The 27,246-nt window shown below is 49.0% G+C and overlaps 1 protein-coding gene across 10 annotated transcripts in view; it reads right to left on the bottom strand.

The window, feature by feature from the left end:
• Window positions 1-3,004: 3,004 nt before the first annotated feature.
• TMEM164 (transmembrane protein 164) overlaps window positions 3,005-27,246 on the bottom strand; it is a 172,652-nt gene continuing 148,410 nt past the window's right edge. For all 10 annotated transcript variants that reach the window (XM_043897755.1, XM_043897743.1, XM_043897750.1 and 7 more), the window contains 2 exons: window positions 9,087-9,187; window positions 3,005-7,398 (listed from right to left, as the gene is read on the bottom strand). In XM_043897755.1, coding sequence (XP_043753690.1) covers window positions 7,192-7,398; window positions 9,087-9,187 — 308 coding nt within the window. In that variant the 3' untranslated portion in view covers window positions 3,005-7,191. The remainder of the gene's footprint in view (window positions 7,399-9,086; window positions 9,188-27,246) is intronic.

Below are 27,246 nucleotides of genomic sequence, written 5' to 3'. Positions count from 1 at the left end.
AATAAACGTGGAGCTGTTTTGGGTGAAACAAGGGGAAAGGCCGGAACCTAACCCACTCTGCCCCCACCCAGCCATCATCCTGAGATGGCCCCTCAGACAGCTCCCCAGAGTTCCTGAAACTCTAAGGAACAATCTCCGAACCTCTGGGGTAAAGGGGCTTCAACTCTCTTGGTAATATTCTTTTTTAAAAGCTGGATTTAGACACTCTTCTTCATAACCTTTTGGCATGTCTTAAAATTTTCATTATTTCATTATTTTCATTATGGCATCAAAATGGCACTGGTATAGATGGGTCAACGAGCTGACTCACAACCCGGAAGCTTAAAGTCAGAACAAAACCAAACAAAAAGTTTGCTTTGAATTATGAGCTGGGCTGAGGCCTGGGCATTGAGATTCTTTGTAAAGCTCCCTAGGTGATTCTAATATGAAGGAAAATTTACAAGCCCCTATATCAGCAGCATCCTGTCAGTTCCAACACTCTGGAAATCTGAGGGTGTCCTGGACCACACAGGAAGGCCTCTAGGGGGTGGAATACTGGAGAGCCCTGGGTCTTCCTAAAAACATAAGGAGACTGGGGACTCCTGGTAACTAGGGAAGGAGCAGCTAAAGGGACAGTAAAGCGGGCATCACCTCTTGCAGGCCCCTGGATGTCGAGGGAAGGGGGAGGGAAAGGTGGCAGAGAGCAGGGAGAACTGGCGGCTAGAGCAGAGGTACAGCTGGGGATGGGTCATTTGCCAGCCTGACTTCTGTGGGTCTCTGTCCCTCCGCTGGCCTTGGCAAACCAGGACAAAGGGAAACCTCACTGGGGGATCAGATTGTAACTGTTCAAGCTGCTCCCACTGCCTCAGAGGTGACACATTCCATGGGCTGGTGGGGCTTTTACCGTGTAAACACCAACTCTGCCTTTGTGCCCCAGGGAGTGGAAGGGGGACCCTGGAGGGGATGAACAGCTGTGAGGTATGTGGAAAAGCAGTTGCTGCCTCGCCCATCCCCCAACCAGAGATCTAGAGAAGGGTCAGGGGAAACAGATGCTCTGTTCTCTATCCTCACAACACTGCCTCCTCACCTGAATCCTGGCTACCTGTAACCCCTAAAGAGGAGCAAGATGGGGGCCCTCCAGCTGGAGCTTGAGGTACCCAGGTCAAAGGCACACGGCCCCATGCAGGAGAACTCAAGAGATGGGCCATAGCTTATGTGGCCAAGGTTTCTCACTCAGGTAACCATGGTGCCTCCCACTATTTTGTAAAACTCAGGGATAAGAGCATGTGTGGTTCACAGAACACGTTCCAAGGACCAGGTCCTTGCCCTCAAGGAGCTCAACGTCTACAGAGGGACAGAGCACCCTGATGAATTCCAAAATGGGTAGGCAAAGGGTGTCCTGGAGTGAGCACCAGGGGCTGCAAGAGCTGAGTGGAAGGGTACCTCATGTATACTGGAGCTCACGGAAGACTGCATGCAGGAGCCTACACTGGAGCTGAGTGAGACCTCTGGACAAGCAGGGAGATGGGGGTAGCTGAGAAAACAGCGTGAAGAACAAGGCAAAGAAGTGGGAAACCACAGGGAGTGACCAAGGGGAGTTCAATATGGCTGGAACAACGGGTCTGCTATAGATGGGTCTTCATGGAACATGGAGGTGAGGAGATGAAGCCTAGGTGTTTACAAGGCCCCAGGGAAGTGATGCAGTCAGATCTCCACTGGAAACTGTTGCCTGCAGTAGAGTGTACAGACTGGAGCAGAGACCTTCAGCAGACGCCATGAGTCCTGGGGAGAGGTTGCCCTGGCCTATGTCATCTTTCTGAAATGTAAGATACATAGAAGGGCCACAGGACCACTTTCTCTCACCTCCTTCTGGCAGCCTCTGCCCTTGGGCCAGCCCTGGCCTGGCCCTGTGCAGCACCATCTTGTTTACTTGTAGGCCTTTCAGCTCTGCTCTGCGGCTCGCCAGGGTCAGGTAGGTCTGCTGGTAGCAGAAGAAAAGATGGGCCTGACTCCCCTGCCTCAGCACTCGCGTGGTCCATCTTCTGCAGCACTGCCGGTTCTCCTCCCATTCCTCTCAGACCCGGGGCCCCCTGCTGAGGGTCTGCCCAGTCATCCCAGCACCCCAGATGGACAGCAGGGCCCAGGGGTCAGGGTGCCGAGGACCTAAGCTCTGGAGGCTCACAAAACCGGCTCCTAGGCCAGTTCCTCCATTGGTTAGCTCTCAGTTCCAGTTTTCTCAGTGTCTGCCTATACCACAGGGACCGTGTCACACGGGTGCAGCTGTAGTTTTACTGACAGAGAACCTGGGGTCGCAAGTGAATGAGTGACTTTCCCAAGCTTGTGGTTTGGTCTAGGATGGCAGGGCCCATCCACTCTGAAGGCCAAGGCTTCTGACTCCTGGCCAATGAAGGAAGCCCACTTGCACTGGAGGCCCCTGTGGCTAGCTCTGTCCCCTGTAGAAGCAGCCACACCAGCAAAAGTCTGAGTACAGCATCTCTCTGGTATGAAGGTGGGCATGGCTAATCATAGTCACCACGCGGTTCTCAGTTGGGAGCCCTAGAAAGCCAGGTCCAACTGTTTCCCAGGGGCAGGATTACCTCCATGTGGCACGGTCTGACCTGTGTCAGCCTTGGCCCTGTGCTGGACAGAGCTGGCCCCCAAGAAACTTGGGATGAGGGAGCCTGATTGCATCTTGTTTTAGAGCTGCCTCCTGTAGTCCAGTCCTCTAGCCCACGTGGGGTCCCTTGAGACCAGGGTCCCTCAAGGCCAGCAGATGTCCCCAGCCAACAAGCCCTGTGAAGAGCATAAGGCCTGCTGGGTCCCTGGTGGCAGCAGGCAGTGGGGGGAGGGGCTTCAAGGCCACGTGACTTGAACCATGCGACTCCGGGGGCAGAGCTGTGCTGAGCAAGCCCGCTGCCCCGTGGTGGTCCTCCACAGCCTGGATGGTCAGTGGCCCCTTCTGTCTACTTTTCAAAGCAGGAGCCCTTCCTTCTGAGAGGCTTCTGGGAAGCAAGGCCAAGACTCGTAGGTTCTCACAAATCTTTTAATAACAGTAAATGAAGGAAATATTTAACAGTAAGTGCCGTGGTGAGGGTTCCTTTTCATTCAGGGATCTTCAACAACAGAAACACCTCAATCTAACATTCAGAGTGCGAAGTACACAAATTAATGACCATTTATTTCCAAAGGTGACTGCAGAAACCATTTTGGTACAATCAAAAGGGTTGTACAAAACAGAGAAAACATTACAAAATGTCCCAAGAGGTGAGCGAACTGGCGGGGGCACAGAGCACCCAAGAAGCAGCTTGGCGAAAAGTACTCATCTACTCATCTTGCAGCTGGTTAGGGGACTCACAAAAACTGGTTCTCCAAGGGAGTCACTGTGGGGGCGAGCGCCAGGGAGGGGGTCTGCCCAGGACATAGCAATCTCCCCTTGAGAATGAGGAAGGACTGTGGTGGGGGTGGGGGCGGCAACAGAGGCAGCGCCAATTTCCTGGCAGAAAGAATTACAAGTTGAACTATCTTATTCTCTCTACCACAATAACACCAATAGAAATGAAGAATTCTTCCAAATGTAATACAAAACTGACACCAAAAGAAAGCAGGTTTCCAAAACAATAGTTTGGCTTGAAATGACTTTTTTGTTTTGTGTGTTTCGTGCCACGAGTAGCTAACCAGTGTAGAAAATGTCACGAGAGCAACAATAAGCAACTCGGTTTTCCTGAGCACAAGGGACTCACTGTATGTACAGAAGAGGAAGGCTCATTCCCACTTACGGACCACCCTCCCCACCCTCAGAGGGAAGGGCAGCCTGTGCAGTGAGGACGCCCCTCCCCATAGTCTGGGGCTTTGCTCCCGATACCCTCCCTGAGGCCTGCTCCCCATTTACCAAAACCAGAACCGGCATCTTGTCTCACAGTGGCCATACCGGCCCTTCTTCTCCCCTCGCCCGCCTCCCCATCTTCCCTTCAGATGACCAACATCTACAAATCCAAGGAAGTCTTTTTTGGCCAAGGTGTGTATGTGTTGGGGGGGACGAATGGTCTTCCACTAGCCACCCCAACACCAGTGCCACGCTGACAACCTGCTCTTTGTGTGCAGCTGTGTCTGCGCCACAAAATAGTGCACTGAAATATCAACGACCACAAACTGCAAAGCCCTGAGGGAGGCTGCAGTCAAAGGGATGGTCTGAGAGCTGGGCTTGAGGTACCAGATGGGAAAGGGCCCCAAACTCCCCACCCCCACCTCACGGCCACCCTTCCCGCAGCTTCCGTGAATGCTGAGAAGTCAGTCCCGAGAGAGAGAGAGAGAGAGGTTGAATGGGGGAAACTGAGTCTATAGCCTCCTCACATGCTGACAGAGGAACGCATCACTGGGCCTCCAGAAAGAAGATGGACCAGATCATCTTTGGTGTGCAGAACCAAACAGAAGGAGTGGAGGGTGGGGTGGGGTGGGGGCTACAAGCAGGTGGGACCACCTCTCTGTTATTTGGAGCTGATGCCGTAAGTTGGCCAGCTGAACAGAGTGTTCTCATTGGCCCAGATCCTCAGCCGAGGCTACCTAGGGGCTGGAGGGAATACTCCTTTTCCCTTGCTAGGGCTGTTGTAAAAGAAATTGTCCACTTCTACAAAAACCCTCCCAGACACACATGCAGCTCCCACATGCTGGCAAATGGCACATGGAAACTTGGACAGGCTGGCTGGGGAAGCTCCTTGGCACTGACAGGAGAGCCCTGGGGAGGTGCAGGAAAGCCTGGCCCCGTGGTGGTGGGGGCCACCCTCCAAGGCAGGGCACCGAGGGTCAGGCCAGGTCACCTCTCCACGTGGGCCTGGCCCAAGGGAAGAGTCAGATACAGACCAGTTCAGATGCCTGCTGCTCCCCAATACCTCACAGGCCATGACTCCCTGCGGACCCAGTGGACAGGGCTTGCTTTCTGTCCCCTTCCCCTCCATGTTTCTGAGCCCACCTGGCCCCCAGAAGCAGTGCCTCCCCTCTTCCCCAGACAGGTGCACCTGCTGCTGGCCTGGCCAAGCCAGGCACATGGCTTACACTGTCTTCTTTCCTGCCAAGCAGCAGCGAAGTGCCAGCCAGCCAGGGGCACTGAGCCATAGCCAGGGCAAAGACGAGCTTTTGGAGACGGGCCAATATGAAGAAAGTGCAAGCTGACTGGCACCCCGCACCAGGCCCGAGACAGGGGGAAAGAGAGCGCTCTGCCACTGTGCCCTTGGTGGCGCAGCGTCTGTGCCACCCAGGCTGCTGGCTCCCAGCTGAGGCAGAGATTCCAGCACGGCATAGGACAGACCCCCAGGGGCTCCTCCTATGACCTCACTCTAACCTTTTATTTTGTAAAGAGGCCAAAGGAGCACTGAGGCCTGGCCTCCTTGGCCACGCCCATGCACAGCCAGTAGGCGGGGTGAAACCAGCCACTCAAGAGGTACCTCTTCTGGTGGCAACCCAGAGCATGCCGCCCTCCTGCAACCCCACACCCTGGGGATTGATGGCATCAATGCCAGCATCCCTCTGCAAAGAGATGGGCCCCTCCATGGACGCTTCCCTGGGCCTCGCCCTGCTAAAAGAGACTCTCCCATTCTGCTGCCTCCAGTAAGACAACTTGCTAAAATAATGACTACTGAGTCACTGAAACTCAGTCTAGGTCTGAAACAGTAACACCTGGAACACTGAACGGGCCAAGGGCAAATGGGTTGCCTAGACTGGGAGACAGGGTTGGGGGGGGCAATCAAAGAAGGTCACAGAACTAGTTTTTCTGTTATTAAGTAATCTCTTCTTAGTAAGCGCCGACAAAGAGTCAGCAAATGCTACCACCTCCCTTTCCTGAGGTCCACGTATGACTGAGGCTATCCTGCAGCCAAAGGTCTCCCTTTCTGAGCACTTGAACCTCCAACCAAAGGGACCTGATTTTTTGGTACCTGCCTTTCAATCTAGACATGTGCTGTGGGGGTTGGGAACATGTGACGTTCCCCCCGCCCCACCCTCAAACAATTCAGCTCTGGTGCTGGCTGCAGTGATGACATCTAGTCCTAGGGAAACAATGCTGCAGGACCTGTATCCTTGCAAACCTAGGATGCTCATATATCCTGTAAAACCATGAAATGGATAGACAGGTGTCCTCCAGAGACAGGCCCTAATGTAAGGATTCTCCGAAGTCAAACATCCCAAAACAAATAAACAAAGAAACAAAACCCCAAAAGCCAAAGAAGCCCAACTCTAGCCCATCTTTCCCTGAAGCTGCCTTTAAAAAGAGAGAGAGAGACAGCATTTAAGAGGTGCTCAAAATTAAAATGTCATCTGTTATCAACATTAAACTAAAAGCAAGCCTATGATTCAAATCACAGTTTTCTCAAGTTACCACTTCTGTTGATTAATTTCTATGCTCACTTCTGACCAGGATATGGGTCAGTTCTCAGCTCTCAAGTAGAATCTCCACAAGGTCCCAAACTAGTATTAGCTGTGGATATTTTGATCTAGTTTCCTTTGGACTTGCTGTTCCAACAGCACTCATGGGCCTCAGTAGAATCTAGCCCCTCGGATGGTAGCACCCCTAAACCCCACCTCTGGCAGTATCTGGAGGGAGTGACTGGTCGGCTGCTTGCTTTGAGTCATGGGACACCAGTGGGAAGAATCTGGCCAGTTCTATTTTGGCCATGAGCTGGGAAATCCCTTGGCTCTTGGCTTGCCGCTGGTATAGAAACAAGGCCTCGGTCCCCTTATGGCAGGGGCTGTGCTGGAGACAAAAGGGGACCCCAGCGTAAGCCTGGAGATCCCTGGCAGTGGAGAAATCAAACACAACCACATCTCATCACTTTGATGCCAAAAGAACTACTGCTTGTTGTTCCCTTTCTCCTCAACCAGCTGTTGTTAAAGCACCAACAAGCAGAGTGGAAGCCACTGACTACTGTCTCACCATGTAAGGCCACAAGGAGAGGGAGAGAGAGCCCTCAGCACTACACCCCAGGCTCCAGGAGCCATCCTGGGGGAAGAGGTGGGAAAGGAAACATGTTGGAAGAAAGGGGCAGAGAAGAGGGAAAAAGAAATACACTGAATGAGTTACTGCCCTCTCCCATGATTTCACCAAGAACTGGATGTCCTCCAAGTCAAGTCAGGACTTGTTTCCTCAAGGGGAGAAAAAAACAAAACAAAACCCCAAACAAAATAAAACAAACAAACAAACAAACAAAAAAAACACAAGCACCTTCAGTCTATTTTCTTGGCTGGAAGCCGGAGCAAATCCAGCAGATATTTACACAAGGGCCCAGCCATGTATGAGAACAGGATGACCAGCTTCCCGTGGGTCATGGTCATGAGAGTCTGGTGTCCCGAGGCCCAGATGCGGTACCAGGGGCCGTAGAATGGGTCTGAGATGGCCGGACACAGCATGTTGTTCAAATTCACTTCGGTGACCTGCAGGGACAAGGGAGGTAGAGTGAGCGTTCACCATCCTGAGGCCTTCTCTGGCTTCTGCCAGTTCAGCCGTGTCTACCTAAGGGGGACTAGACAAGGAGGGATTGATAAATCCCCACCTGTTCATAGCGGGATCTGTCTCCCCTAAGTTTGGGTCATGGCTAGAGCCCTTTGTAGGTGATGGAGGAGGCCATCCAGTGGAAAAGCTGGTCTTGCCTTTGGGTTGGGCCCAGAGTCCGTTGACGTTCCTAAGTATTTACTATGTGCCTAGACCCGGAGAGGTGTTATGGGATAAGAGAGCCATCAGCTGCATGGTCCCTGCCTCTGCGTAACTAGGAACCAATCAAATTTGGACGATCGGTCTACCACAGCTGACGTCAAACCAGACGGTGCTCACTGGCTCTTGCCCACCATAAGATCTGAGGCGTGTACAGAACGGGGGCAGCAGAGTCCTCAGATAAGATCTGATGAGGGAAGTCACACCATTCTGAATGGACTCATGAAGAATGGATGGGAGTAATGATGAGGAATGGAGTGAACAGAGCCTTCCATGTAGGAGGCATAGCCTGAGCGAGGTCTGGAGGTGAGACTGAGCATGGTATGTATGGTGACATGGAGACACCGACTCTTGTGGAATCAAGGAGTCACAATGGAGACAGGTGTGAAGGTAAGGGCGTGATGGTCATACTGCTTCCTTCCGAGAGCACAGGAAGCATCTATGCTATTGGCAAGGAGCTCAAACTACCCCCAGGCCAACCGGAACAGAGCAACACACCAGGGTGGGGAAGAGAAAATGACTGCTTCGACAGAGGCACTGGTGACATCAGTTACGTGCCCTAGTCCAGCCAGGTCCCGCCAAGACTCCACACGGCTAACGGTACATTTAACGCTGCTCGCACACAAAACCCGATATGCCACTCCCGCCCCAAGGACGGCCACGACAGCTGCCTTCCAAAGTCCTTCAAACCCATTCTCCTTAAAAACAAGTCCTCACCACCTCTCAAGAGAGGTGGAGGGTTTGTGCCATGTCACAGATGGGTGGAGAACAACACTGCCCTCAAGGATAATGTGACTCACCCAGAGCAGTGGCAAAGCCAGGACTTGAACTTGGGTCTCCCTAACCAAGCCCCAGCCTACTGCTACTCACTTTGCCACCAACTGATACACCACCCGGGCACCGAGCAATCCTGGGCTCTGGATAACTCAACTACTGAGTCCAGCTATCAGCCACATTCCAGGTAGGTCTGAACATCCCAGAAGGCCACGGGGGTCACCCGACACCACACTTCCACTGGCCACGCAGCTTTAGGCCTGGTGGTAGGCCTAGAATGGACCCAAGGTCAGAAGCCTCCCCCAGGGCCAGGGTTAGGGTCCTGCCTCCCACACAGGCCACAGCCAACCACTGTCCAGTGCAGCTCACTATTTCCGACCCAAGTGGCCATGAGTGAAGGGCCTCCCTGCCTCTCCAGGGATGAAAGAAACAGTCATTACTGAAGGATTCAGAAAGCTCTTTGGAGAGGCCAAAGCTGTGGATCATAAATCAGCAACCCAGACACAACAATCTGACAGTGTGGCCTTTGGCATCTCATATTTTCAAAACAAAACGATATACCAGCGCCAACCAGGATTATCAAGATTTATGAAGAACTCCAAACAGAAGGGATAGAATGGGATAGAACCAAGCTTACCAGGCCCAGGATCTGCAAGACGCTGAAGTGGTAGAAGAACATGAGGCCAGTTGAGAGAAGGGCCCACCGGAAACTGCTGAGGGGCTCCGGGGTGTAAGCACCTGGAGAGAAAGGGACATGGTGAGACAGCAGGGGTGGTGACCCTTCTCCTCCCTTACCCCCCGAGGGTGCAGGTGCTGAGGCCATAGCCACCATCTGCTGTTCTACCCACTTCCGCTACCCTGCGACAGCTGCTCAATAGACAGCCCCACTGATTAGCTGGGTGACTCTTGTCACCTCTTCCCAACCTCTGTTCTGCCAAGTAATGCTGGGGTCATTCTAGAGAGGATTTTTTTTTAAACTTCTAATAGTAACACAGTTGGCCCTTTGTATCTACAGATTCCACATCCCCAGGTTCCACCAACTGGATTGGTCCATGGTTGGTTGATCTTTCGGGTTCCACATCCACAGATGCAGACAGCCAAGTGTATTACACCATTTTATGTGAGGCACTTGAGCATTCCTGCATTTTCGTATCTGCAGGGGTCCTGGAACCAATTCCCCTCGGATACTGAGGGACAACTGCACATGCTCACTAAAGGAAATTTCGAAAATGTTAAAAAGGTAGAAATGAGATGGAACAAAAGAAACACACCCCCAACACTCTACTAGCTGAATGTGACCACTGCTAGAATCTGGTGTGTCTCCTTGGTTCTTTTTGCCTTGGGAGTTTCTTTTCTTTCTTCTTCTGATTACTGATTGGAATTTTACTGTATGCATAATTCCTCAGCCTTCACTTTCACCTTTATTCTAATCAGTCTTTCAGGTTTCTAAAGAGAAGCATCATTGAGGAAGTGTGGCATGGTGGTTGAGCATGCTAACTTTGATGTCACAAAGATTTGGTTTCAAACCTGGATGCTACCACTTACTGCCTGCTTGACCCAGGAAATGTTCTTTAACTGCCTGCTTGACCCAGGCAATGTTCTTTAAACTCCATGTTCCTCATTTTACTTGTCTGTAAAATGGGGCTACTTCCAAGAGTAGTTGTGAGGAGTAAAGGAAAGAATATGTTGAGAGCTCTCAGTACGGAATCTGGTACAATGAAAGTGTTCAGTATGTGTCAGGTACTGTCATTATTGCCTTGTTATTATTATCATTCAGATAACTAAAGAATGTGCCATATCCAGTTATCATGCCATATCCAATTATCATGCCATTTCCTGATCTTTAGACAACTCTCTCCCACTGGAACAGCAAAAATTATGTATTTGTCTTCTATCATCACTCAGAACTCCCATCCCAGTAGGCTTGGGTATATGCTAGACCTTGCAGAGTAGGGGAATGGCTCATAGAATGCTCTGGGGGCAGGCATCCTATAATGGGGGTGCTCCACAATGAAAGAAACGTGGAATGCTCATCTCAAGCAAGTAGGCAGCAACAGGAGGAGGAGTATTTTCCCAAGTCAGTCTTTCATGGATCCATCCACTTATTCACCAGTTATTAGACACCTATTATATTCCAAGCCCTGAGCCAAGCATTGGGGATAGGAACGTAAAGGAGGTGGGCTCCCTGCCGCCTCAGACTCACGATCTGGTGGAGGCGGCAGACAAACTAGGCAACAGTGAGAACCTGGTGCGATGACCCAGGTCTGTGCCGCGTATAATGGGGGGATGGAACTCAGATTGGCAGAGGGGGCACAGAGTGGAGTCCTATAGGACAAATGGGACTAAAAGAGGGGCCTAGGAAAGCAGATATTTCTGGGAGTGAGCCAATTCACAGAACTATGGGGAAGCACTGAGACTACAGAGGCCAGTGTGATGGGGCAGTGAGCAGGAATAGGCCTCAGAGGTTCATAGGGTTAGGCTGCTCCCAGCTGGGCCACATAGGACCTTAGGAGCTGTGCTGAGGTCTTTGGGCTTCATTTTGTGCTGCAGGGTCATGACACTAAATGCCTGAAGCCTCAGGCAGGCAATTAACTGGGAGCACGGGAGTGACTGGGGACAATGAGCCCTCAGGGATACTGGAGACCGGCCAACTGGAAAGGCCAGGCCCCTCCTGAAGAGGCAGTCCCCACTCAGCACCACCCAATCCCTGCCCTACAGAGATCTGGGCCCAGAGCTGCCAGTGTTTCCACTTTTGCAAGAAAAGCCAGAAGTGGGGAACTTTCATACGGAATTTCCTGATTTTTAAATGTTGGCAAATAATTCAAAATGTTTTAAGAATGCTCAACGGACCAAACAAAACATGTCTTCTTGGATGGCTTTCAGCCCAGGGGTGGCCAGCTTCAAGCTCTGCTGCAGAGCCACAGAAAGCAGAAGAGAATGTCTGCAGTAGGAAAGTGAGATCGATCATGCATGTGCTTGAAAAAGACCACCCTGGCCCCAGTGTAAGGGATGGGGCTAGAATAGGTGGGGCAACCAAGAAAGAGAGTGCTTCCAGAGCCCAAAGATGGAGGAGGATGGATGGCTTTGAAGATACAACAGTGGCCCTGGCTTCTAGCTGGACATCACTGGGTTGATGGTGCCACTTACTGTGATGGAGAAGAGAGGAAAAGGCAGATTTGGGAGAGAAGGTGGAGAAATGAGGCCAATTTTAGACATACTGGAGTTGAGGCATCCATGAAATACCCCAGTGAAAGTGTCTCTTGGGCTGCATGCACTTTGGGAAACAACAGTGGGACAGGGGTGGCAGTGTGGGCACCGGAGCTGGGCAGACATGGGTTCTCAAATCCTGGCTCTGGTTGCTTAGCGACCTCAGGGTTGTGGGCCAGCCACAGTATCTCCAACTCAATTTCACTCATCTACAAAAAAGGGTGCTGTGGCCTACTTCACAGGGTAGATAAGATCATTTAAGCCATGACTGGAGTGCCATATCTGGGATTTAACAAATGCTGATTATTTTCCTTATGATATGAACTGCAATCTCAGTGAAAAGGACAGGACAGAGCATCCAGCCACAGGTGTCATGAGCACAGGACAGTAACCAAAGTCACAGGAGCCTATATAGACAGAGCAAGGAAGAAGGCCAGAGGCAGAACACCACAGTGGGGAGGAGGAGGAGAGGAGACAGGGTTACCGAAGCCTGCTGGGTCTTCTGGGTAAGAAGCTCAGGCTCGCTCCATGGACAAGGTGCACAATCACTGCACACCTGAGGCAGAAAGCCCTTTGCGGGCATTGGACTCATCTGTCCACTTTATAGATGGACAAACTGAGGCCAAGAGACGGGCAGCACCACAGCCAATGTCAACAGCAGAGTACTGGGCTCTCAGACAGTGCCAAGGGACTCAATGCCCTCACTGCCACCTCTCCAGACCTCCATCACACCACACTGTACCAGCTCTTTGTCTGTCTACCCATCTATATGAGGGCCTCAGAGTTGAGGACTGAGTGGGATTCTTTTCTGAGTTCCTACCATCTAGCACAGCACTTGGAATGCACGTACATTGGGTGTGTTTTCCTGTCTACTGAGTGAGTGGGAACTGAGCACTGTGCTGTCATCCTGGCTGCTGAGGACATGAAAGGGAAGAGGAGGGAACCTGGAGGATCCACAGGTGCTTAGAACCCTGCTGAGCAGGTTTTCCCAGGTGTCCCTTCCCTCCAGCCTCTGCTTGGCACCCCCTGGTGGAATCTGGGCAGTAGTGACAACCCCATGGGTGATGGCTGTGGGGAAGAGGGGACAGGAAGAACCAGACAGGGAAGTATCCTCAGCCACGCTTCAGCAACCCTCCCCTGTCCTCCCCTAAAGGCCCTGTCCCCTGTCCCACCCTATGGTAAGGGGAGGGGGCAGGAGCACTCAGACACTGCCAGGGGGTCACATGTCTCAGTGCTCTTACTGCCTCTAGTTCAAACCCCGACTTGAGTACCATTCATTCTGTGTTGCATCATCCATCTCTAAAGAAGGCTGACAACCGAGGAGTAGATGCTTTTGAACTGTGGTATTCGAGGAGACTCTTGAGAGTCCCTTGGACTACAAGGAGATCCAACCAGTCCATCCTAAAGGAAATCAATCCTGAATATTTACTGGAAGGACTGATGCTGAAGCTGAAACTCCAATACTTTGGCCGCCTGATGGGAAGAGCCAACTCACTGGAAAAGACCCTGATGCTGGGAAAGACTGAAGGAAGGAGAAGGGGATGACAGAGGATGAGATGGTTGGATGGCCTCACTGATTCAGTGGACAGGAGTTTGAGCAAGCTCCGAGATGATGGACAGGGAAGCCTGGTGTGCTGCAGTCCATGGGGTCACAAAGAGTCAGACACGACTGAATGACTGAACAACAAAATCCATATCAAGTCAGACTATCAGATCTCTCAGGGGCAGGCAGTTTCTGAATCACCACTTCACCTCCAGCACCAGATACACAGTAGGCACTCAAAAAACCATCAATGCTGCAGAAAAGGGTGGTACAGGCTTTCTGGAGCATCTATAAACTCTAAACCTCTTGGCTCAACAATGTTACTTTGAGGACTGCTGTCAAATACCTCAAACACCCAGCAAACAGCCTTTATTTACACAAAGACATTTACACTTGCACTATGTACTGTACTGGGACACTGGAAACAAACCAATGGGGGAGATATGTAAACTCTGGTGCCTCAATATTATGCAATAGTCGCTGCCACTCAAATGACAACCAGACAAACTATATACCTGTGCAGAAAAGTCCCTGGCTCGTGATGCCAAGTTTAAGTGATGGAACCAAACAGTATGTCAATGATGGGAAATGTGGCTTAGTGGTTTAAAACAAAGGCCTTACAGTCAGACAGCCTTGGGTGTCAGTCCTGCCTCTGCCATGGCCTAGAGTGGTGACCTTGGGCAAACTGTGCCATCCCTCTAAGCCTGTTTCTTGTAGTAACATCTATCTCTCGGGGCTGCTAAGTGGAGTAAGAAATGTAAAAAAGTAAACACAGCAGCTAGCCTGGCACACAGATGGCAGCTGCTATTTTTATCATGGCAACCACAGCCATCCAAACTCTCATAAAAGACTGGAAGACAAGGAATCTTGTAAAGAGGTGAGCTTTTTCTATGAAGGGGTACTTTGACTGTGGTTTCCTCTGCCTTTTCACTGTTGATGGATTTTTTTCACTGCGAAGGTGATCAAATATTCAATTTCTTTAAAAAAGAAGAAAAAGAGAAAGCACTGTGAGAATAGATGACCCAGTCTACACAAATATATGCAAATTGTATGCAAACACACATCATTCTCTTTTTATATACCTGGATGTGGCCCCTGGGAAAATCTCAGTGAAAAAACAGTTTTCTTTTAAAGGAAAAGAGAAACTTAAGCACTTTCAGAAAAATTAAACACATAAAACTTTTTTTTTAACTTTTAAGAAAAAGTAAATGTGACATTTGCTACTAGCATCTTCTATCCCAGGAGGATAGAAGCGTCTCCACTCTAAAGGTAGGGGGAAACCGAGATAATAGCTTTTTCTGAAATCGATTTCTGCCAGAAGAAAGCTTTATGAGCGCTGGGAGAGATGTCAATGTGTACCAGCAGCCACGACAGACCCCCAGAGGCCTCTCCCAAGGGCCTGTTCTCTAATCCTCTAATCCCAGATGGGAAGGCCTTACACCAAGGGGATGAAACAGGGCAAGGCGGCATCCTATTCATCAATCTTCTTCCCACTGCATTCAACTCATTCACTTTTACATGTTACCCATTCATTCAACATGGACTGGGTACATGTTGGGCAGACTCCATGCTAGGCAGTGGGGATGTGGAGGCATAGGTAGGCCTGTGAGCAATGAGACAGTGTCTTAAGTTGTGCCTTGTGGGTGCGTGCTCAGTCATGTCCAACTCTTTGCAGCCCCCAGGCTCCTCTGTCCATGGAATTTTAAAGGCAAGAATACGAGAGCGGGTTGCATTTCCTCCTCCAAGGGATCTTCCCAACCTAGGGATCAAACCCATGTCTCTTGCATCAACAGGTGAGTTTTTTTTACCACTAGTGCCACCTGGTAAGCCCGATAAGGTCAGCACCACTAAGTAATGGGCACACCGAGGAAAAGGAGCTGGAGAAGATAACAGTTGGGGTGAGTTTTGAAGAACAAGGAGGAGATGAGGACAGGAAGTTAAATGAAGGAAAGAACATTCCAGGCAGCGAGTACAACCTGGGAAAAGCCGTGGAGACATGGAACAGCAAGCTGTCTGCATGGAATCCCAAGCAGGTCTGTGTTGCTGGAGCATCAAGTGGGAGGGGGACATGTGCCAAGAAATGAAACTGGAGAGACAGGCAAGAGGGCTCAGGTCATGAAGAGCCTTGTCTGCTGTGCCTGGGAACTTGGCCTTTATCCTTTACACAAGAAGAAGCCACTGAGAGGTTTGAAACAGGCAAATGCAAGATCAGATTTTGGTTTCAGCTAGCTTGACTACTCTGGCAGCAGCATGGATGATGGGCGGGAGAAGGATAAGACTGAAGACCAGGTTGGGTGCTGCTGCAGAGATGGATGACTTGGTGATTTGTTGGGCATGGAAGAGGTTTCTAGGGTGACCCCCTAGGTCAATGAGTTCGGTAACAGAGAGGCATTGATTTAGGCGGGAGGAGAGCTCAGGTTGGGGGCATGCTGACACTGAATGCCTACAGGGTACCCCATGTCTAGAGCTCAGGAGAGGGAGATGGCCTGGAAACAGAGCTTGGGGTATGGGTAAGATCAACAAGGAAGAGTCCACAGAATGAGATTAAAGGACCAAGGACAGAGCCTGAAGAACACCAATAGCTACCAGGAGAAAGAAGATCCATAAGAAGACAGGACTGAAGACAAGATTAAAGACTGTAACAAGCCACATTTGGCAATTTCCATTTAAATGGATTAAGATGAAGTAAAATTAGAACTCTGATTCCTCAATAGCACCAGTCACATTTCAAGTGCTTGATAACCACACATGGCTAGTGGCTACCATATTGGACAGGCAAGAGATAGAACATTCCCATCATCACAGAAACCTCTGCTGGGAACACACTTCTCTACAGAGTGCAATAAATACAACTATTTCCACTGGGTTTGCTGGAGCAACTTTGGGAAAGTAGTGAGGCATGAGCTGAGTGGTAAAAGATTGAAGAAAAGGCTTCCATGTACATAAGGTAAGGAAGAGAATGCCAGGAAAAGGGAACAGGATATGCAAAGTTACAGAGAAACCATCAGTCACATTCCCAGTGTCTCAATTCTCTGAATGACCCTTTCACAGCCTTTTGCTCTTTCATGATCTACCACTCGACACAAGGACGCTGCTTCATCTCTAGTACTGTAAAGCAGTCAGTGGTTTTTTTCCTTGGGCTCATATAGGAAGAGTGCGTGCCAAGTTGCTACAGTCGTGTCCAACTCTTTGTGACCCTATGGACTGTAACCTGCCAGGCTACTCTGTCCATGGGATTCTCCAGGCAAGAACACTGGAGTGGGTTGTCATGCCTTTCTCCAGGGGATCTTCCCAACCCAGGGACGGAACTGTAGTCTCTTACATCTGCATTGGCAGGAGTAGGAAATGTCTTTCTTTGCATTGCTGTTTCCAGGCCATTGGCCTTCTTTTCTCCCGAAAACCCCACAACCACCATACTGCACCACTCACCAACTACCCTTCCCTTTTACAGCTGCCTACAGATGTACAGGTCATGGCTCTCAATATTCCTCAAGGATATTAGTACCTGGCTCAGTACCACTCTCTCTAAAACACTACTGCCATAGCTCTTGATCATTTCAATATCTAATAGGAACCCTTGCCTCTCAGCTTCTCTCCTCAATGATTTTGTCCCCATCTCACCTCAGCCAGTCATTTTCAAGATCATGCCTGAGATCTTATAATTATGAATATCTGTAGCCCCTCATTAAGTCAAGTATTCCCTCTCCACCCACCACTTGTATCTTTCCAGCTGACCCCCTTTAACCCTGACCCCAACACTTCTTTGACCCCACTGGAATCTGTGATCCATGGGTCCTACCATCTGTTTTGCTGTCCCTCATAGTCCCTTCTCTCCTGCATTTCCACAGCCCATCACTCGAATGATCCCTGCCCTACACCTTTGATGTCATGGCAACTCTCATTATGCCTGTACTCATCTTGAAAAAACCCCAGCCCGGCTTAAGTCAGTTCCAACCTGCTCTCCTTCCTTGCTTGCACCTACACAGTTCAACGTGGCTGGAGAAAAACAACAGTGCTGGCTGTTCTCACTTCAGTTTCGTGATCACACACCTGAAGTGCATCTTTCGTGTTGCCAGACAATTAAGAGTACACTCCCCCAGCCCATTCACTCTCTCAGGTCACAATTTAATATTGTCTCCCTTGCTTCTCTGAGCTTCAATACTTGTATCCCATTCTTACTCTCAGATGAGGACCCTGATTCCTACTCCACTGAGAAAAAAGAAATCAGACAAAAATTCCCATAAGCACTCATGATCATGTCTAAGCACACATCCATGTTGGTGCCCAGAGTGCTCTGCCTTCATCCTGTTCCCATGGATGAACTGCCCAGGATCCTGCCCAAGGCAGGCCTTCCCTTTTGTATCCCAATGCCATCTGCTCTTGCCTCCTCAATATTTCCCCCAAAACTCTTTCCTCTTCCTCTTATATCGAGTTCCTCCTTTCTACTGATTATTCCCATTAGCATATAAACTAAACACACTGTAACAGCTCCCATTCTAAAACAAACCCCCACACACTTGACCTCACTTCACCCCTGCACATTCCATTCCTCTGCTCATTTTTACAGCAAAACTCCTTGAGAGAATTCTCCATACCTGCCCTGTCTGATATGATAGCCACAGCCATGCATGGCTAGTTAACATTTGAGATTTGGCTAGTCTGAACTGAGATGTGCTATTAGTGTAAAAAATACTACCGGATTTCAAAGGATATAAAATATCCCAGTAATGATTTTACAGATTATTCAGGAAGGATAATATTTTAGATCTAGTGGGTTAAATATCAGTTACATTATTAAAATTAATTTCACCCATTTCTATTACCTTTCTTTAGTGTGACTACAAGGACATTTGATACACTTATGTTGCTACCAAGCTTTTACTGGACAGCACTTGTCTATACTGCCAAGTCTACAGCTCCTCTCTTCCAGGTCTCTCCATCCACTGCACCAAAACAGCTCCTGTCCAGGTCACAAACAACCTTTCCATTGCTAAATCCAATAGCCAATTCTCAGGCCTCATCTTAGGCACCCTCTGTGTCTTGCAACATTCTTCACTTGGCTTCTGGGACGCTGCTGTCTTAGCTCCCCCACTCCTGCCTTATAGCCCGCCTTCCTCTTGATCTCTGTTACTGCTTCCTCCTCAGCTCCTTGACCCCTAAATGATGGAGAGAATCAGACTGCAGAACTCGAGCTTTTCTTTTCTCTACAGACTTTCATTCCCTAGGTTATGTCAACCAATTGCATGGCTTTAATACCTGCTGATGACTCCAACATTTTCATCTCAGTCTGGACCACTGCCTTGAACTCCAGGTTCACACAGCTCACAGTCTGCTCACTATCTGCGCTTGGATATCTAAGTGGGTGTCTTTCTCTTAAACCCAGCTTTTGATTTTGGCTTCTATGGTAGATCGTTACAGTACTGGTTTCCAGTATCCACACCCTTATGAATTCCTTTCCCACACTGATTTGGCCATATGGCCCATCTGGCTAAGCCAGGCAACTTGCTTTGATCAATGGGACTTCAAAAAGATGGGATCAGGGGCTTGATAAGTTCTCATGCACTGGGGCTTGCCCTCTTGGAATGCTGCCCGAGACCCGCCATGCCATGAAACGCCTCATCAATAGAGAGGCCCAGCCATTCCAACTGTACCAGTTGAGTCCAAGCAGGACCAGTAAGTAGAAAAAAATGTTTTAGCTCAGGCAGCTATAGCAAAATACCATAAACTAGGTGGCTTAAACAATAGAAATTTATTTCTCACTGTTCTGGAGGCTGGCAGGTCCAGGATCAAGGCCCTGGTAGACTTGTTTGGTGAGAACCCACTTCTCTGTCCACAGACAGACAACTTTTGGCTGTGTTCTCACATGGTAGAAGGAGCTAGGGAATTCTATGGCCTCTTTCCATGGCCTCTTCTCATCACGGCACTAATCACAATTGTAAAAGCCCCACCCCTATGACCTCATCCAACCCTAATTATGTTCCAAAGACTCCCACCTCCAAAATAGCATCACATTAGGGGGTTAGGACGTCAACATATGAATTTCAGGGTTGGACACACATATTAAGTCCATGACAAAGAATTACTCAGTTAACCTACACAACTGTGAAAAATAATAAGTCATTGTTTTAAGCTACTAAGTTTGGGGCATGCTATACAACACTAGGTCACTGAAGAGCACTCCCACCTCTCCAAAAAAGCAATAAATAAGCACAAAACCCCTTCTCCTAGCCTTCCTTATCTTCATAAATGGCAATCCATTTAAGTTACTCAGATCAAAAACCTTAGAGTTATCTGTGAGTCCTCTCTCTCACATCCCACATCTGATCCATCAGCAAATCCTGTTGGCTCTACCTTCTGTATGTATCTGGAATCCAATGAGTTTTCTCCACCTCTACTGTTAGTGCTCAAGTCACTGACATCTCCTTTCTCTTTTATTACAAACATTACTTACAGATCTCCCTTTCTACCCTGTGCCCTTACAGGATAGTAAAATTTCAGCATAGCAACTAGGTGATCTCTTGAAAGACGAACTCAGACCATGTCAGTCCTCTGCTCAAAACCCTCCAATGGCCTCCCATTTCCCTAAGAAGAAAATGGCAAGTTCTTAATGGTCTATGAGACCCTAGATATGGTTTGTCCCTCACCCATATCAACTCTCTGACCTCCTCTCCTATTACTTTCCCCTTCCTTTACATGGCTCTAGACACACTGACCAACTTGCTATTGCTAGAATACTCTAGAAAGACTCCTGTGTCTCTGGGTCTTTACACTCATTATTATTGTCTCTGCTTTTATACTCTTCCAGATATCCAGAAACCTGCAAGCCTTTGCTCAAATGTCATATTCTCAGCATGGCCGTCCTTCACTCTCCCCGCCCACTCGGCAGCACTATGCCCCTTACCTGCTTGAACTCTGCCTCTATACACTTAACATCATCTGACTTGCTATATATTTTATTTATTGCTATTTATTTATTTCTTTACTGTCTCCTCCCACAAAAGAAAGTAAGCTCCGTGAAAGCAAGAATATGTATTCCTTTTACTCGCTGCTTCATCCCCACAAGTGCCTAACACCAAGTAGGGGGTTCAACTCATATTTGCTGAAAGAATGAAGCAAGTGGCCCAGTATGTTCAAGAACTTTATATCATTGAGTCTCAATGGATTATCAAGTGGAGACAGAGGCATAAACAGGAGATGAGGGCCAGTTCTTTAAGAAGCCTTTTTGCAACATTGGAGAAGGGAATGGCAACCAGTATTCTTGCCTAGAAAATCCCATGGACAGAAGAGCCTGGCAGGCTACAGTCTATGAAGTCTCAAAGAGTTGGACATGATTGAGGAACTTCCACTTTGCAACATTAGATAGACTGAACTTTACAAATCACCTTGAGATCCAGTTAAAAGGTGGGCTTTGAGGCAGTCTGGGGTGGGGGCTAGAGACTCTGCATTTCTAACTGGCTCCCAGGTACTGCTGGTCCTCAGACTATACATGGTAATGGACAGGGCTCCTCATCTGGCTGCTGATTGAAACAGGGTGAGATGAGAGGCAGGGAGACCAGTATTGAAGCTGCTGTAATAGACCAAGTCAGGATGATCAGATATGAACTAAATAAAATAGGAGGTGTGTTATATGCTAAGTTGCTTCAGTTATGTTCAACTCTTTGCAATGCTATGGACTATAGCCTGCCAGGCTCCTCTGTCCATGGATTTCCTAGGCAAGAATACTGTAGTGGGTTGCCATTTCCTTCTCCAGGGGATCTTCCTGACCCAGGGATTGAATTGCTTCTCCTGAATTGGCAGGTGGGCTCTTTACCACTAGTGCCACCTGGGAAGCTCAAAATAGGAGTAGTAGGAATGAATTTGAGAAATGATCAGATCCAATTGATTGGATTGATGGGATGGGGGTGGTAAAAGGCCAAGGATTATCTTTAGATTTTTGGTGTGGGTGGTGGCACCACTCAGTGGGATGGGGAACATCAGAGAAGATGTAGATTTGGGGATAGGGGATAAAACAACAAGTCTAGTTCCTGACAACAATGCCATGCCACCTTTGCTGCCCTTTAAATGAGAAACCTTCATTTTTTTGCTTTTTTTTTTCACATGTGGGATCTTAGTTCCCCAATCAGGGATCGAAGCCATGGTCTCTCCATTGGAAGCATGGAGTCTTAACCACTGGACCCCCAGGGAAGTCCCAGAACCTTCACTTTTAGCTTCTGCCATAGTTACCCAGAAGACAGATGATCATGGATGTGTGATTTCCCATCCTCGGCCATTGAGTACAGGTCCAAGTCAGGACTCCTGCCATCCAGGCACCGGATCAAACGAACTGTACCCTCTAGACTGCTTAATATAAAGGGAGGCGGAGACTGTCCCAAGTTGGGGGTCCATGTGGAAGGTCAACTTGGTTGACCGTTTTATCCTGAGGGGTTGGAGAGCCCACTCTGGCTAGGTTTCACCCTCAAGTGCCCAGTGGGCCACTTAGCCTACAGTGAAGGCACATAAAGACCCACCTTCACCCATGAGGATCAGAAAACCAGCCCTCTGCCAAAAGCAGAGTGAGGACCCTGAGCTGGCAAAGACTTCAACAGGGGGACCTGACCTAGCAGACAAGCACTGGAGTCCAGAGACCCAGGTCCCTGCTTCTGTTCTTCACCAGTTGCTGTGAGATCCGCTGTGTGGATCAAAACCCCTCTAAGCCTCAGAGCCCTGCTGGGGGAAATCTAATCTCAGGCTCTCTGTACCTTACAGGAGCATGTAGGGATAGAAAAGCTAAAGGAGCACAGAGGTACTTTGGGGGGAAAGTACTATTTAAACACAAGCCCCACTATGCCTCATACGTGTCCTACAGTTAGTACTGGCTGGTGAGCTCTCAGCAAGGGGAAGCCAGCTCTTGGATCATTTGATGCAATGAGGCTACACCTTCCATCTGTATCAGAATCCCCTGGAGGGCTTGTTAAAAGGCATCTTTGCTGGGCCCCACCCAGGACTTTCTGATTCAGTAGGTCTGAGGTGGGGCCTAGAATCCAGAATCTGAGAATTCGCATTTGCATTTCTAATACGTTCTCTGATTAGGCTGTTAGTCCAAGGACCACAATGCAAGAGACATGGGCTTCCCCACTGGCTCAGCAATAAAGAATCCACCTGCAAGTCTGGAGCTGCAGGAGACATGGGTCGATCCCTGGGTCGGGAAGATCCCCTGGAGGAAGGCATGGCAACACAGAATACTCCAGTATTCTTGCCTGGGAAATCCCATGGACAGAGGAGACTCGCGGGCTGCAGTCCATGGGGTCACAAAGAATAGGACACTACTGAGTGCCTGAACAACAAGAAGCACATCAGGTGATTCTGATGCTGTCTTTCAACCACGCTGCCTTAGGAGGAATTCTGGAGCTGAAAGACATACCAAGAGGTCTAGGGAAAACTACCAGTGTGGGGGGCCATGGTCTGGCCAGATGTGAGGAGCAGTGTCTCCCAGAAGCTGATAAAATTAAGGCAGGAAATACTTGACTTAATCCACTGCTACCACAAAGCACTCCTGAGCCCCAAATACTTCCTCTTCAGCAGGGAAAGTCTTACAGTCTTCAGAAACTCACTTACCCACCCTCCTCCACAGGGCTCAACCCAGGGCCAATTTCTCAAATTCCCCGCTCTTCCCTCACCCAAAAAAACCTCTCAGAAGACTTCAGAATCCACCCGAATCCCTTAGCCTTTCCACTGCCCCTCACCCCATCAGCCAAGTGGAACTGAGAAGCCAGTGAAAGAGAAATTTCCCAGTATCCCAAAGCTAGACAGACAAGCAGGGTGGTGAGCTGACCCGGGGTAAGGAAGAAACAAAGGGCACCACCTGGAACTGAGGGTGGTATGAAAACCTGGGGACATCACAGGCCAAAGTGCTCTTGCTTTAAGTGCCCTAGAAGCTAGCATGGGGCTGCATTACAACCCTCATCTTGCAAAAGATAAGTGTAAAGTCTGGATCAAACAACATGGGGGTTCTCACATCCCAGTTTCCTGTGTGTGTGTGCTCAGTCACATCCAACTATTTGAGCCCCATGGACTGTAATCTGCCAGCCTCCTCTGTCTGTGGGATTCTCCAGGCAAGAATACTGGAGTGGATTGCCAGGCCTTCCTCCTCCAGGGAATCTTCCCAACCTATGGATCAAACCCACATCTCTTATATCTGCTGCATTGACAGGTGGGTTCTTTAGCACTAGCGCCACCTGGGAAGCCCTTGGGAAGCCTGAGATGTCCCCAAAGGACATCTTCCCTTGGACTTCAAAATAACCTTGTCACCTCGCTTTAAGCCTGAGCGTCCACTGTTCCAAGTCTGAAACAAGAGTGCCATCTAGTGAAACATACAGGGGTTTCCAAACAGCCTGAAGGCGGGGCTTGCTAGCTTTCCTGCGCCTGGCTACATGAGGACACTGACGAATCCCTTCTCAGAACAGTGTTTTACACGCATAAAATAAAAGGCAGAGGGTTACCAAAGAAGCCAATGACATTAAGAGAAGATTATCAAAACATTTAAACAGAATTGTAATACAGTACTTATGCTTCTTTACTAATGTGTTTAATAATAAGAGCTAGCAGCTACTATAATTTCAAAGTAGTGATGAGCATAAACAGCATTCTGAGCTATCTGCCACAACTGTAACATGATAGGAAGCCATCTGCGATTGCTATTGACAACCAAGCCACAGGTAGGACTCATCCTTACATTCATGTGCTGCGTTTCTGCTGGAGGTTAGTGAAAACAAAGATGTGATTATTTTTTTCTCATCCAAGTTAATGGATCGCTTAATTCCTACTTGTGGATTCCGGGTTAAGAAACCGTCCTTAGATGAAAACCGCCACAACGAACCAACCAAAGAACCCCCACAAGGATGGAGAAGAGGGAGTTCCCAGAGCAGGGAGTTGTGCCACTAGTCCCACAGGTCCTCAAGCTGGCTGTCATCCAAGCCATCCTGCTGGAAACCCATGGAAACCCAAGATGGTGGCCCCACCAGCGTCAACTCCCTCTGAACCTGCCACCTGTGCACAGAATGGCCTCTCCACCTCCCCACCCCAAGGAAACCTGGCTCCTAGGATCCAGAGCAGGAAGCTCTCTATGAGGTATCAACATCAAAGCTGCAAGTTCCCGCCCAGCCCTGCCGACACTGAGGTGCTGGGTGCCTGCTCAGCTGACATTAAAACAGCCCATTTTCATTGTTCCTTGGATGACCCTTCTCTCAACCCACATGTTCTGCTCCTGCACTCAAGCTGCAGAGTCCTCCTGGAGAAAACTGGGTGGCAGAACAGATTAGTACTGGAAGAATGCAAGGAGATGTTTCAGGGGGAACCCCCTCAGTGCTGGCCACCAACCAGAAGGTTGAAGATGAGCTACACTGTCCAACATAGCAGTAGCTGTTTCCACTGCAATTCAAGTTTGTTAAATGTAGAAATTCCCCAGTCCTAGCTCTTCAGCCGCACTATCCATATTTCATCTGCTCAGGAGACACCTGGAGCTGGTGGCTGCCATGATGAACAGAGCGGATATAGAGTATCTGTTATCACAGCATATTCCACTGGAAAGCACTGGAACAATCTAGACTTATCTCCTTCTCCCATTTCCCGCAGCACTTATTCCTCTTGTTATTACCCTTCTCAGTCTACCATCAAGCCCTTTGATCCTCAGCAGCTGTCATCACCTTGTAAGTCATCCATTTCCCTTTCTCTCAGTGCCTTCAATGCGCCCTCTCACAACCAACCTTCATCTTGGCACCTGAAGGTGCCCAGCCTTAGGCAGAGAGGAAGGGGAGGAGGGGAAAGCGTGGGAGCGGGGCCCTTCCCTTGGCTCCACAAGGCCCTTCACCCCTCCTTCCTTAACACTCTTAACCACTTCCTTCCCATCCCTTCCCCAGTGGCCTCATTTCCCTGGAATCCTCTGAAACAATGAGGCACTCTGGGGTCACCAGTCCTTTCATGACAATTTCTCCTGCCTTAGCTACCAGGAAAACCAGCCACTCCTCCTGTTGCTCTGATGATTCCTGCCATTTCCTGACATTCTTCTTCCTGTCTATTTACAGGTTGATGTCCCCCAAGGCCTTTTTCTAAGTCCTAATCCTTCCCCACCTACACAGTTAGCCTGAATCATCTCACCTACTCCCATGTTTATATCTACTTTGATACTAAAGATATCGAAGTCCGCCTCCAGCCCAGACTCCCCTGAAGAGCTCCAGAATATTCCACCCAACTGCCTCCTAGACATCTTAGTCTGATGAGCCTAGAAGTACCTTAAACTCAAGTAAAATAATCTTCCTCCTTAAAATATGCTCCTTCCTTCTGAGTTCCCTCTCCATGAGGGGCACTCAATCCCCCAATCGCACCATGGCTAACCAGACCAATATCCTGGGGCCTCAGAAGACTTCATCCTCTCCCTGGCTCCTATAGCATCTTATTTATAATAAACACTAGTAATTTAACAATCATTAATTTAAATTCAAATAAAACAGGATCTTAATTAGCGTCATCTCCTGAAATGATGAAAAGACAAGACTGCCACCTAGTGGCTAGACACAGATTAAACAATTAGATACAGAATTATTAAAAGTATAGGGAACTTTCAGGAAAATGTGCCTTAGGTCGCCTAGGAAAGTCAGACATAGATCCAGAGAGGAGGTAGCACCTTTGAGTTAATTTGCGGGGGAGGACACAGACTCTTCCAGGCCCAAGTAGAGAAGCTGGTGTGTATACGCGGTGGGGGGGCGGGGGAGGGGAGGTGGGAGCGGCAGGAACGGAAGCAGGTGGGGCTTTGAAAGTAAAGTAATGGGAGCTGAAGTCTAAGTGATGGGAAATGAGGTCAAAGAGACAGGCAAATGTCTGACTGTGAACAGTCTGGAATGCCCATAAAGGAGGAGTTTGCTCTTTATCCTGCATGAGAATTTGAAGCAGTGGAGAGAATTCTGATCAGATTTGCTTTCTTTAGAAAAGTATTCTGGAGACTGGACAGAAGGCAGACTGGGTGGGAGGTAGGGCTGATCGGGGATGGTGGGGTGGGCAGGGAGGGGAGACAAGAAAGAAAGTACTAGTCCCAGCAATGGAGGCTGAGACCCTGCACTAGGACAGGGGTGGTGGGGACAGAGAGGAATGTCCCATGTGCAAGCATTTCGAGAATTTGGATCCTCAGAACTTCTGAACTGATTGGTACTGGGGGTTAGGCAGAGGAGGGGATCCAGGAAGCTGGCAGGAATTTTGGCTTCGGCACTAAGATAAGAAGTAGAGGAGGAAGGAGAAGAGCAGGTTGGAAAGAGGAGCATGGAACTGAGGACGCTGACCATAGATATCTCCTCAGGCCTGCAGTCAGAGCTACAGATGGGGAATGCCAGGATCTCTGAGACAGGCAGGGCAAAGGAGCCCAAGGAGAAATAGCCAGAGAAGGAGGATAACCAGGAGACAGGTAAGGCATGGGACTCAAAGGAGAAACAGACATCTAAAAGGAGGGGTGTCAGCAAAGGTAAGTCCACTGGCAGACAGACACTCTGCATGGGCTGACTTCAGAAGTCAGCAAGGCACAACCTGACCCCAAGAACCCACGGTATACTTGGAAGATAAGATGTGAAATTAACAAGAGGCAGTAAAGTGGTTAAAAATAATAACAGCAGCAGTAATAATACCAGAAATATAGAATATACTGCTTACCATGTGTCAGGACCTTTACATATGTGAGTTCACTGACCCCTCACAACACACCTACCAATCCCCATTTTACAAATGAGAAAATATGCATACGGGTGACGGCACTAGTCCAAGGGCCAAAACCAGGATTTGAACCCAGTCTGTCCAAACCTAGCAACTACCTATAGTGGTTTCAAATGCCAGTTTAAGCTCTAGTGCAGGGGTGCTAACCTCTGTGGTGCCACAAATTCCTTGGGCACTTTGGGGCTCTGACTCAAAGCTGTTAAGTATAAAAAAAAAGATACAGGGTCATGAAAGAAAACAAAACAGTTATCAAAATACAGTTATTAAAATACTTTTAAAAACTGTTTTTAAATGTTGAGGTAATGATGAAGTGCAA

Source organism: Cervus elaphus, chromosome X (assembly GCF_910594005.1).
Source record: "Cervus elaphus chromosome X, mCerEla1.1, whole genome shotgun sequence".
NCBI classification, from domain to species: Eukaryota; Metazoa; Chordata; class Mammalia; order Artiodactyla; family Cervidae; genus Cervus; species Cervus elaphus.
The sequence above is the reverse complement of the archived record's forward strand: the minus strand, read 5'-3'. Positions and strand labels throughout refer to the sequence as shown.